Below are 13000 nucleotides of genomic sequence, written 5' to 3' on the forward strand. Positions count from 1 at the left end.
GGAGATGGATGGTATGAGACAAATCACTTGATCATTGTCTTCAATCCACCCCCTCCGGGGCACCTGGCGCTGGCCACTGTTGGCAGACGGGCTACTGGGCTAGATGGACCTTTGGTCTGACCCAGTACGGCCATTCTTATGTTATGTTCTCATGTTAAACCAAAACAACACCCCCCCTCCAAAAAATATAATGGAAAGGGGGAATGAGCAGAGGCCTAGACATGACCATAGTTCATGTCTATCAACAAGAGGTGTGGGAAAAGAGAATTCTCAAGGGCAGATTCTATGAAATTGGTGGGAAAAGACAAGAGACAACTCTCCAAAGAACATAGAAGGAATTTTTCTGCATTTTTTGGACTGAACTTCAATTATCCACTGTAATCTTTGCTGGGGGTGTGTGGCGGCAGGAGGAGTTTAAAGGATTGATGTCTACAGGAATCTATACAAGTGGTTCTCAATCAGGATACATCTACACATACCCCTGGGGGTACACAATCTTTCAGAGGATCCATCAACTTATCTGAATATTTGCAAAATTTTACAAAAGGCTACATAAAAGCACTACAAGTTAGCACGAACTAAAATTTCATACAACTTATTTATACTGCTCTGTATACCATACAATTAAATGCAAGTACCATGTTTATATTCCAAAGTGTTATGAGTGAAATATGGGGAAACAAGGGACTTTTCTGCTCCCTCTTTTACTCCCTCTCTCTGAGAAGGGCTTATAGCCATCATAGGAGTTGGAAGCCAGCCATATATAGCTGCCAATTTAATGTATACAGGCAGTCCCCAGGTTACGTACAAGATAGGGACTGTAGGTTTGTTCTTAAGTTGAATCTGTATGTAAGTCGGAACTGGCCAGTTCTGACTTACATACAGAATCAACTTAAGAACCCCAGGCGTCCCCAAGTCAGCTGCTGCTGAAACTGATCAGCAGCTGATTCCAGGAAGCCCGGGGCAGAGCAACTCTGCCTGGGGCTTCCTGTAGTCAGCGCTGGTCAGTTTCAGCAGAAGCTGACTTGGGGACGCCTGGGGCAGAGCAGCTGGGGTGCTACTGGACCAACCCAGCAGCACCCCATCTGCTCTGCCCCAGACGTCCTGATTCAGCCGCTGCTGAAACTGACCAGCAGCGGCTGAATCAGGACCTGGGGCAGAGCAGCTGGGGTGCTGCCGGGTTGGTCCAGTAGTGCCCACGGGCGCTGCAGGACCAATCGGCAGCGCCCCAGCTGCTCTGCCCCAGAGTCCAAAACAAAAGCCTGGTCTGCTGGGGGGGGGGGGGGGGAGCACACTAGCTGCGCCCCCTCCCCCCAGCAGACCAGGGACACGGGGAGCAGAGCCGCAGCGGCAGCGGGGTGCCGCGCCTCTGAGGCTTTGCTCTGGCAAAGCCTCTGAGGCGCGGGACCCCCCGCGGCTGCGGCTTCAGTCAGGGTGCCTGTGGTCTGCTGGGGACCGTCCCCAGCAGACCACAGGCACCGGGACCCAAGCGGCAGCAGCGGGCGGGTTCCTGCGCTTCTGAGGCTTTGCCAGAGCAAAGCCTCGAAGCGCGGGAACCCCCGCTGCTGCCGCATGAGACCCGGTGCCTGTGGTCTGCTGGGGACGGTCCCCAGCAGACCACAAGGACCCGGACTGAAGCCGCAGCCGTGGGGGGGTCCCGCGCCTCTGAGGCTTTGCCAGAGCAAAGCCTCAGAGGCGCGGGACCCCCCCGCGGCTGCGGCTTCAGTCCGGGTGCCTGTGGTCTGCTGGGGACCGTCCCCAGCAGACCACAGGCACCGGCACCCAAGTGGCAGCAGCAGTGGTTCCCGCGCTTCTGAGGCTTTGCCCTGGCAAAGCCTCAGAAGCGCGGGAACCCGCCCGGTGCCCCTGGTCTGCTGGAGACGGTCTCCAGCAGACCAGGGGCACCGGAGCAGCTTACGAACGGGGCTCTCTCGCCCCGACTTCCGGGGCGAGAAAGCTCCGTTCGTAAGTGCGGATCCGACGTAAGTGCGGATCCGCGTAAGTCGGGGACTGCCTGTATATCCCCGACTGCTCTGTGTAATGTGACTGGTCTAATGATGGAACGTAGAACCGTTGTGCCTCTCCTAGTGCAGGCCCTTCGGGTGCATTTTCTAATGCCAAAACATTTGCATTATAGAGAACACTTGTGTTTAGGTGCATTCCTTTGATGAATCCATTGCAGATCCATTTTCTTGGCTGCACCCATCCTAACCTGAGCAGCTATTTTGCAAAGACACTCCAACTGGCACCTCTCTTGAAAATGCACTGTTGACACCAACACCATTAACCTGTTTTTGAATGAACTACCACCAGACACAGCAGTGCAACAGTGAAAGTTAAAGCCAATGTGCTAGGAAACCAAAGCAAGAGAGACTTAAACAATCCATCAATGTTTTATTAAAATTTTTATTCACACAATGTTTCTTTAGGCAGAGTCTGACCCTGGGGAACACAAGTAGAAAGTTGGGATTGCATTTGTTTTCTCCTCATACTAACAACCTCCATTTGTGCAGCTGCTCCCTGGGGCAATCCTCTGGCAGTTCCAAGATAGGTGTTTGTTTCCAGATCCAGCTGCCACAGCAAACAAGTTACCGTCTTAATAAATTATTAATTTTTGATTGAAGTTTGTTTGGCAATACACACTTCAGTTCATTTACATGCTGATAGAAGAGCAAATTAGAGAGTGTTTCCTCCACCGTTTGCTGACTCACGCAGGAGATAAACAACAGCAAGCTGATGAAGCTCTACTTAATTAGTTCTTGATTTTCACACCATGACTATTAAAAAATCCCCAGAATGATCTCGGTAACATCTGGGCCAGTCATTTACTGCATGTGTCTCTGTAGATTGTGACAATTGGAATAAGAGGACACCATGAAAATCTCAATATCAGTACCTATCATATCTTAAAAATGAGGGATGCCATTTTAAAGACATATGACAGACCCCAATGACAGATGGATGCCATTTTTTTTTCTATTTTAGGATACCCATTGGCTGTGGTCAAAAATTTCAGCCTATTGAAGAAAGGGAAAAGAATCCTCACAGCCACAATGACAATGTAACACTGAGCTAAAACCTGACCTGCAAGCAACAAGTTGGTCATCCTAGTTTTAGGTAACTGACACTGTGTTTCACTCTGCAAGCTTCATATCCAGCCCTGAGCAGGCTCTTCCAATGACCCTCACAGGTAACGTCTTAAGAACATCCCTGTATTTCCTGCTTCTACCCCTCCAAATTTGCTTATTCACCCCTTTCCCATTTATTGTTGACCAAGACACAGTGCTTTAATTGTCTGGCAGTCACAGTGCAGGAAAGCAGGTTAGTAAATCAACTCACTGCAAAGGGCTAAGCTGGAAGCCAGAGAGAAAGTAAACTGCAAGCTCTTTTCACTAATTTCATTTCATGGTCAAATCACAATTTTAAACAAAAACCCACAACCAAATGAGAATGAGCAACTGTAAATTAAAATCCCAATCCCACCCAACATAGCTGAGTTTTCCTGCACCATCAAGAGTCATGGCTTATGTTTCAAACCAGAAGAAAGAACAGAATCATGAGACTGTACAAGCCACACCATCATTCTTCTATCCTCCTTGACTAAGTTATCTTCAGTTTCACAGTAAATGCCAATGCACACTAACAAAGCTTAATTCTGTTTTTCACTCATTCCAAGTGGTACATTACTCCACAAGCAGCTCCACTGAAATCAGTAAGACTACTACTCACAGAATAAGGTATTACTGAGTCAGGGTGGCAGAAGAGGTCCGTCAAAGATGGATAAAGAAGAGCGAACACTCCAACCCAGACTCACTATAAGTTAGTTCATGCTGAAGCAGTTCTGCTCTGATCAGAGCCAGGAGGAACAGTTCACACCCAGTAGGAAAGAAGTTACTATAAATAAAGCTTGCCTTCGAAAAGTGAATTCAGTGCTTGTGAAAGTGGAATGATAGCTACTAGTTTAAAGTAGGGGTGTTAAAATGCACTTAATTATGTAACTGTGTAACCAAAAATTTCAGTGGAGGGCGGTGGGAGCCAGTGTGTGCAAGAAGCTGGTTTAAAGTCAGCTCCCCAAGCACACTGGCTCCTGCTCCCCGTCCCCGCACTGCTGTCTTTGATGCAGGCTGCATGCTACCATGCACATTAACTAATGAATCCAGGCTCATTGTTTAACCGTGTAAATGGTTAAACTTTCACATCCCTTGTTTAAAGTCAGGTATGCTGCCAATAGAATTTTTTGTAATCCTTCACAGCTGTCAACACACTTCCATCCTTTCCTGTAGCACCCATTACTATTCCAGTACTAAGTCTACCTGTTTAGCAGGTTTGTGGCATGGATGATGGTCCAGAGGGGAACTAGAACAAGAACAGACACTTTCACTTACGCTCTAGTCCCAGTGTGAGTCCAGCTCCCCTGAAGTAAAAGGCTAATGCCTGATGATACCTAACATTAACTGAATCTTCACTTCCCCAAGACAGTTTGTGTAAACACTCCTACCTTGAATAAAACCAATTGCATTTTCAAAGTAATCTCCTCTACTTATAGATGTTAGATTAGCTGATGCACCTGCTGCCGTAGCCAGAATACTGAGTTAGAATTAAAATAAAAAGTATCTTGCTGCATTTCATTAGGGTCCACACCTGCAACAGAAAGGACAATCTGCAATTGCCAGCCACACCATGGCAAAGCCAAAAAGATTCTTATTCCTTAAAGTGGCAATCTCAACAAATTTAAACAAAGAAATAAACACATTGTAGGAGGACCAAGAAGCACAGAAATGGAGATCAAATTGCTTCTCTGTGTCTTGTATGATCTAAAGAGCAGCTTACATAAGCATTCCCCAACCTTACTATTTTAGGTGGAAGTTTGAGTAAAATTATTCATCTTTTTTGTGTATCATATTAGCTACATACATCAAACTGATGCAAGATCAGTATATGGGGGCATGTACTGAAAAAAATCATCTATTGTTCTGGAGCCCTGAATTTAAATAACCAATTTATCAGAAAGGATGAATTTTGTAGTCTCCAGCTAATCTATAATAGTTTGAAATATCTGCTAGACGATGACAAGACCAAAGAGGAATCCTACAAATCAAATTTGAGGTGCATGGACAAATGCACAGGAAAATGTGCATAGCACTCCTCCATCATACCCTCTTAGACAGGACCTATTTTTCATGAACATCAAGTGTGCCATACAAAATAAATGCCCTCAAACTAACACAAGAATGGTAGAATTCCATGACAACCGCCAAAAAGTCAGTATATCACAGCATGAATTATAGCGGAGCAGTTGGGAAAAGGAAGGCCAACTGAAGCTGCTCTCAGCGTAAGAACTCCACCACAAAAGCAAATGTCTGGCCTTCTACCGATTTTATCCTGCTTCTCAGCTAAGATAATTTGGTTAATATGGACAGTCATGGGGATATCTGCTCTGCTCAGACTGCTATATTCCCTATGTACAGAAAGCAGTAATGGTCCATGTTCTGGAGGAGCATATATTAATTGGCAGGCATAGGATAGACCTTGGTACTGTAAAAAAATCCTGTCGTCTCCTCACCTTCCAACTGCATGGATGAACTTTCACTAGCACTTCAATGATAACACTGAAGCATCATCACATATGAAGCAGACCCCTCTTTCCAGCATCTTAGTAACAAAAAGACAGCTGGAGAGCAAATACACCATCTCTCACTCTTAATGGTGTTGGCAAGAACATTCTATCCCACATGGGGGCATTAGGGGGTACTTACTATTTTATTTACCACTTCCTCTTTTTTTTTTTTTTTTTTTTTAAAAGAGGCAGTAAAATGCCTAATCAGCTCATAGCTGATTATATACAACCCTGAATAGGATTGAAACCTCCTAATAGCATATAGAGTGGGTGGCTGAGGAAAGAGAAAGGGGAGAGGACTGGGGATATTCCATCTCCTTTGTCCCCTCTAGAACCAGCCCACATACTAATCTCTGAATTCCACACTCTTTTTCCATTAACACCAGCAGTTGTATTTTCCCAGTGCAACATTCACAGGCAGCAATGGACACCATAATGGCGAAGCTGCCATTGTGGCTACAGGGCTGTCCAAGGGCGCTCAAATTCTCTGCATTCTCGCTCTGCTGTTAGCCAAAGACAGACCTCCACCACCACCATCTTTTTCCCTGGGTCATGAGCTTTCCCTTCATTTCCAGTCCATCCTGGGTACAGCCATTTAGATCCGATTGTGCTGTTTTTCTATCTTTTTTTTTTTTTAAGTTTCATCTGGCTTCCATGATAGTTACAAATGGGAGAGTGTCATCCTGTCTTCCACCAGCACAATGTCCGGCCCAAATTGGTCTGTGCACTGTTTTACTGTAGCCAGGATGCTCAGGAGCCGCTGGTCCATGGCATCCAAATGAGGGTCAGAAAGCACTGGTGAGATGGGGTCATGAGACATGGCAGTCTTTAAGGCAGACTTCAGCACTCCATTCTTCAGGTAGTTCAGTCTGTTCCAGGTGGAAACCCGGATGCTGGAAAAGAAAGATGAGGAAAAGTGATTTAATAGGTGATTTAGCACTCCTGACAAATGACATGGAAGAGCACAGATAAGTTGGTCTTAAGGAGTTCCAGACAGAGCTGGAGAATGGAATGGAGCGAAAGATCTAGCTGCTAATCCAAAACCAGGCTTGTAGGGAGCTCAGCATTACTCCAGTTCGAAATTTGAAAATCAATCAAGGACGAGAGAAGTCAGCTTATTCTTCTTACCAAGACAATGTACATAGCAATGTTCTTTCTACTTTGCCATTTAATCTTGTCACACTATCACATATGAATGGTTTTCTTCTGGGGAATCTCCTGGGAATTCTCCCATCAAAGCTGCCATCTTGTAGCAATTTACCATAGCTGATGTCCTGACTCACTTTGCTCCTTTGGAATACATCATCCTCACAAAGCTTTGAGGGAGGGTGATGTCACCCAGGATACAAGGTACTCCCTCTCCTCAGCGGATGCTGTGAATTCTGTAGTCAGAACTACAACAGATTTTAGCACATTCACCTGGCTACCACAGACCATTCTGTTTACTGTCCTCCCTTCCTAGAGGCATGAGCTGTCTATGGAGCACCTGGGCTCAGTGAGAACGGAGATGAGAAGTGCTCTTGACTCTTCTGCAAGAACTACCCCTGGAAGCCTGTTCTCTATGACTGTGTGGCGGAACTTGAAGCAAAGGATACACTCCAAAGAAGCCACACAAAACAAGAAAAAGAAAACATTTTAAAAATGATTAGGGAAAGCTAAGGACATTTTAAAATAATTTTTAACATGTTTCTGTTTACTTCATGCTGCTGTTGATATTTCAGTTTTCTGCCCACTTTAGTGTGCTACAGAAACCAAAGCTGGTATTACAAAAGAATGAAGATCATGTGTGCGGTAGTATCTAGAGAGCTGTACTTTCAGTCTAAGGAGCTGAACTTGCGTACTCTGCAATGCTCCTGGTTTCCAGAGACTCCAAAGAATCCAAGCTAACTGAATCCTCGAGGGGCAGCTCAAGGAACTCTCAATAGATTGGCTCATTTTCAAACCTGAAGTGATCTTTATTTCTCTGTTTGCATTGCCCTGATGTAGCACAGTCATGCAAGCTACTGTACCAATTTCCTTTTTAAATTTTTTTGGGGGAGGGAGTGAGACAGAGGTTATGTGCTCATGCAACATACAGCCTATTTGGTAACCAGACATGAAAAGCAGAGCCCGTAAAAGCAAAGGCTTGCCCCCTCAGGTAAACGTGGGCCCACAAAAACCTATAAATCAACAGACTGCAGGGTACAAAAAATGAAAAAAGCAGGATGAGGGTGCAGGTGACAGGGACAAAATTAGCGATTCAAAGGGGGACCATGAACAGAAAACCCCAGACAATACCCTCTGCTCTGAGGAGTCAGTGGATTGCCTGAAGAACTCTGCCTAGATGCATGCATAGACAAGAGACAAAAGACCACCTCAGACAGACAACACCCTTTCCCTTTCACAGCATAAATGACTAACAGTTTTGAAGGCTGAAGTCCTCTATATCTCTCAAAGCAAGGAAGGAACACACAGGTAACAGCAGTGCAAGCTTCTACGTGCTGTCTTGCAAGTGTACCTCAGCCCTCAGAAGGGACATGAGGCATAAGAGTGGTTGAGTTTCCAATCTGTGGCTTCGGTCAGGGAGAGTTCTTAATGGCGATGCAAACAGCAGAAACTGGCCAGAGACCAAATCATTTCCTATAAGCCACTGAACTGCTGCAGATGTCATTACTGAAGAAAGGTAAATTTGAACCAGTGACCTAAAAGTGAAAGACTCCATTTACCATGACCAATGCTCTGAGTCATCCATACTCTTATTACTATAATAAAAATGTGTTTCTTTACTTCCTGAGCACTCTTACAGTACATCAAGCATGAAAACAGAGATGTTCTGTGCCTAACCTGCATGCCTCCAGGCTGTGACAGGGCTTCTTTACTATGATTTTCAGTGTGCTCCTAATTGCATACAAGTAAACACAATGGCTTCTCTTGGACTTACTTACATGCAGCACTGATAAAGAGGAGCTAGGATGCTTCTCTCATCCAGGGAAGGGTTTCCAAAACTGAAAAACAAGTTAGAAGCAGATGAGCAAGCTGAACACGCAGCACCTTTTCCGACCTCAGCAGATTTTGGTGGGAATTTGAAATCAATAACTAAATAATTCCATGCTCCAGCAACTCAAAACAGTTAAGCTAAAATACTCAAAGCCCATGAGCAATTAGACATATAACTCCCAACAGTTTCTTCTAATTACCCAACCACTAGCAGCAACTTCAGCTTTTATAGATCTTTACCTTACCAAGACATCTGCAGAAACTTTAAAAACAAACTGTGTAATGGAGCCCACATCACTAAGCTAAGGGGGAAAGCAGGTGGGATATCAGGTTAGAGTGAGACTATCAGCTCCCTGACATTCCTGGACAGGGAATAAATTGAGGAACAGCCATCTGATGCTTGTATATCTCCAGGTTGGCCAATCTTGAGCTGAAGGCCAAGGATATAAAAAGCTGGTCATTTCCAACCCATCTAAACCTCAGAGTCACTTGTTCAGCTGGAAAACTGTCCAAAGAACTTGAAAGTATATTTTAGGCTCCATTTAAATAGATGCCAAATAAACATTCACAGAAATTATTTTTCAATCACTTATACATTTAATTATTTATTCACAAACCTAACAGAATACTTGCTCCTTAACAAAGGCAATTTACATACAAAATCTAGAGCTATTTTATTAAGCTGTGTTACTAAACATAAAAAAAGCTTTACAACAGAGTATTTTTTCAAACTCCAGTAACTCAAAGACAGCTAAAGGGACTTTAGTCAAAATGTTCAAAGAAATTCACTTCTGGGGCTCAGATGCCCCCAGACGAAAATGTTTCAGAAGGTACGAGCATGTGAACACAGATGGTTATAACAAAAGCCCTGACATACCCACAACTGTCCAGTTGTAACACTCTCCCAGTCCAATGCCAAGACATTTTAAAAAGTCACCATTTTTACAGGATCCACCAAAAGCAATCTGAGAACCGCAGTAATTAACTAATACTCCTAAAATGGAATACCTTCCTGTTAGCATCGTGGAAGGAGCCAGTGATGCATAAGTATTAACTCTTTAAGGCTGTGTCTACACTGGGCCACTTATTCCGGAAAATCAGCCGCTTTTCCGGAATAAGCTGCGAGCTGTCTACACTGGCCCTTGAATTTCCGGAAAAGCAACGATGCTCTACTGTACAAAATCAGCCGCTATTCCGGAAAAACTATTCTGCTCCCGCTCAGGCATAAGTCCTTATTCCGGAACACTGTTCCGGAAAAGGGCCAGTGTAGACAGCCCAGTAGTCTTTTCCGGAAAAAAGCCCCGATCGCGAAAATGGTGATCGGGGCTCTTTTCCGGAAAAGCGTGTCTACATTGGCCACAGACGCTTTTCCGGAAAAGCAGCCTGCCAATGTAGATGCTCCTTTTCCGGAAAAACTGAAAACGGAATAGTATTCCGTTTTAAGCAGTTCCGGAAATTCATGCCAGTGTAGACACAGCCTAACTGAGCCATGTTTATTTCAAATAGATGAGAAATATTCACAATAAGAAAAGGAAGCAGGAAAACCCATTACTGTACTTAAAAGAAAGGCCAAAAGTAACAAGAAATAAATGGTATTTTCAAGTGTGCGCACAGAAGAGAAAAACAGAGACTTTGTGGCAGATTATGTGTGTGTGAAAGACAGACAGACACAGTATGTGTGTTTGTGTAGGCAGCTGCTGGGTGAAATTCTGAGACACACCATGCACGATCTCTGAGGAATGGAAAGTTCTCCCGGCTCTGTTGTCTCACCCCTCCCCAGCTCTGCAGAAATAGGGATATGCAAGAGAGAACATACATGCATTAGCTGCTGGAGAAATGTTAAAAGCAGTGCACTGCCTCTTTGAGACAGGCACCCATCTCAGACACCATTCATGCTTCAGACTGGAGCAGCTCTGCTGTGTGTGACCCTCTCCTTGACCCCTGCGCTGCAGAGATGGGATACAGGGGCAAGAGGGTACCATATCAGCACTCCATTCTCCTGCACCCTAAGCCCCCTGCTCTGCACAACTAGCAGGACAGTCCTGGGAGCATCTTGGCTGAAGAATGGAGCAAGGTGGGGGAAGCTGAACACACACTACCAGCTGTAAGCCCTGCATGCTGTGCTAATCAGCTGGGTAAGCCAGACAGAAATGTTGGACAGGCCAGATATGGCCTGTGAGTTGTATTTTGTCCTCCCTTGACCTATGTGGTTTGATAACTCACTCTGTTCTTTTTCTTTCAACCAATTTGTCCAGTACTGAATTTAGACTTTTATTGGCCTGCAATTGCCAAAAATCACCTCTGAAGCCCTTTTTAAAAAATTGGCATCCATCAGCTATCCTCCAGTCATATACAGGCAGTCCCCGACTTACGCGGATCCGACTTATGTCGGATCTGCACTTACGAACGGGGCTCTCTCGCCCCGGAGCTCGCAGGCAGCGATCCGCCACCTCGACCTCCGGGGCGAGAAAAGCTGCTCCCGGCGCCCCTGGTCTGCTGGAGACCGTCTCCAGCAGGGGACCGTCTCCAGCAGACCAGGGACACCGGGAGCAAAGCCGCAGCGGGGTCCCGCGCCTCTGAGGCTTTGCCAGAGCAAAGCCTCAGAGGCGCGGCACCCCGCTGCCGCTGCGGCTTTGCTCCCGGTGTCCCTGGTCTGCTGGGGGGGAGGGGGAGGAAGCGCAGCTAGTGTGCCCCCCCCCCCAGCAGACCAGGCTTTTGTTGTGGACCCTGGGGCAGAGCAGCTGGGGCGCTGCTGGTTGGTCCTGCAGCGCCGCTCTGGGCACTACTGGACCAACCCGGCAGCACCCCAGCTGCTCTGCCCCAGGCTTCCTGGAATCAGCCGCTGATCAGTTTCAGCAGCAGCTGACTTGGGGACGCTTGGGGTTCTTAAGTTGAATCTGTATGTAAGTCAGAACTGGCAGTTAGTTTCAGCAGCGGCTGAATCTGGACGCCAGTTCCGACTTACATACAGATTCAACTTAAGAACAAACCTACAGTCCCTATCTCGTACGTAACCCGGGGACTGCCTGTAGTACAAAAGTTATAGGTTACATACCACAGTTAGTGGTTCTGCAATTTCCTATCTGAGCTCTTTCAAGACTCTTAGGTGAATACCATCTGGTCTTGGTGACTTCTTACTGCTTAATTTATCAAATTGTCCTCCAAACCTCGTCTACTGATATAGTTTCTCAGCTGTGTCACCTAAAAAGAATATGGGAATCTCCCTCATGCCCTCTGCTCTGAAGACCGGTGCAAAGAATTCATTTAACTTTTCTTCAATAACCTTGTCTTCCTTGAGTACTCCTTTAACACCTTGATCATCCAGTGGTGCCATTATTTATCAGGCTTCCTGCTTCTAATGTACTTAATTTTTTTGTTAAGTTTTTCCATCTTCTGCTAGTTGCTCTTCAAATTCTTTTTTGGCCTGCCTTATAATTGTACTTTTATACCTAACTTACCAGAGTTTGCGTTTTTTTCTATTCTCCTCTGTAATATCTGAATTCCAATTTTTAAAGAACACCTTTGTTCCCAAACTCTCTTTTTTACTGTTTATTCAAGGTGGCCTTTTTTTTTGTTCTCTTTCTATACTGTTTTAAAAACATTACCATGCAGTTTATAGGAATATTTCACTCTTGTAACTGTTTAAATTCTATTTAACTTTATCATTTTTTGTGTAGTTCCCCTTTTCGGAAGTTAAATGCTCCTGTGTTGATCTTCCTTGGTATTTCCTCCCTCTCTGCCCTCACAAGGACGTTGAATTTAATTACATTTGAGTTGCTATTGCCAAGCACTTCAGTTACATTCATCTCTTGGCACAGAGCCTGTGCTCTCCTTGGGACTAAATCAAGAATTGCCTCTCCCCCTTGTGGGTTCCGGGACTAGCTGCTCCAAGCAGAAGTCACTGATAGCATCTAGAAACTTTATCTCTGCTTCCCATCCTGAGATATGTACCCAGTCAATATGGGAATAGTTGAAATAACCCATTATTATTGAGTTTTCTGTTTTTATAGCCTCTACTAATATCTCTGAGCATTTCACAATCTCCAACACCATATTGGTCGGATAGTTGTTCGTATATTCCTACAGCTTACTCTTATAATTCAGGCACAAAATTTCAATCCATGGAGATTCAATAGCACTGTTGATCCATTTATAATTTTACTATATATATATTTATATATATTTACTATATAATTTTATTATATATTTTAAACTACAGTAAGGGAGGTTTAGGTTGGACATTAGGAAAAAGTTCCTAACTGTCAGGGTGGCTAACCACTGGAATAAATTGCCTAGGGTGGTTGTGGAATCTCCATCTCTGGAGAAATTTAAGAGTAGGTTAGATAAACGTCTACAGGGACGGTCTACTCTAGACAGTACTGGGTCCTGCCATGAGGGCAGGGGACT

General features: G+C 44.9%; 1 protein-coding gene across 2 annotated transcripts in view; it reads right to left on the reverse strand.

Moving 5' to 3' along the window:
* Positions 1–2386: 2386 nt before the first annotated feature.
* Positions 2387–13000, reverse strand: part of FAM20B (FAM20B glycosaminoglycan xylosylkinase) — a 40855-nt gene continuing 30241 nt past the window's right edge. For both annotated transcript variants that reach the window (XM_075936860.2, XM_075936859.2), the window contains 2 exons: positions 8542–8601; positions 2387–6510 (listed from right to left, as the gene is read on the reverse strand). In XM_075936860.2, coding sequence (XP_075792975.1) covers positions 6279–6510; positions 8542–8601 — 292 coding nt within the window. In that variant the 3' untranslated portion in view covers positions 2387–6278. The remainder of the gene's footprint in view (positions 6511–8541; positions 8602–13000) is intronic.

This window comes from Pelodiscus sinensis, chromosome 9 (assembly GCF_052426305.1).
Source record: "Pelodiscus sinensis isolate ZL-2025 chromosome 9, ASM5242630v1, whole genome shotgun sequence".
NCBI lineage: Eukaryota > Metazoa > Chordata > Testudines > Trionychidae > Pelodiscus > Pelodiscus sinensis.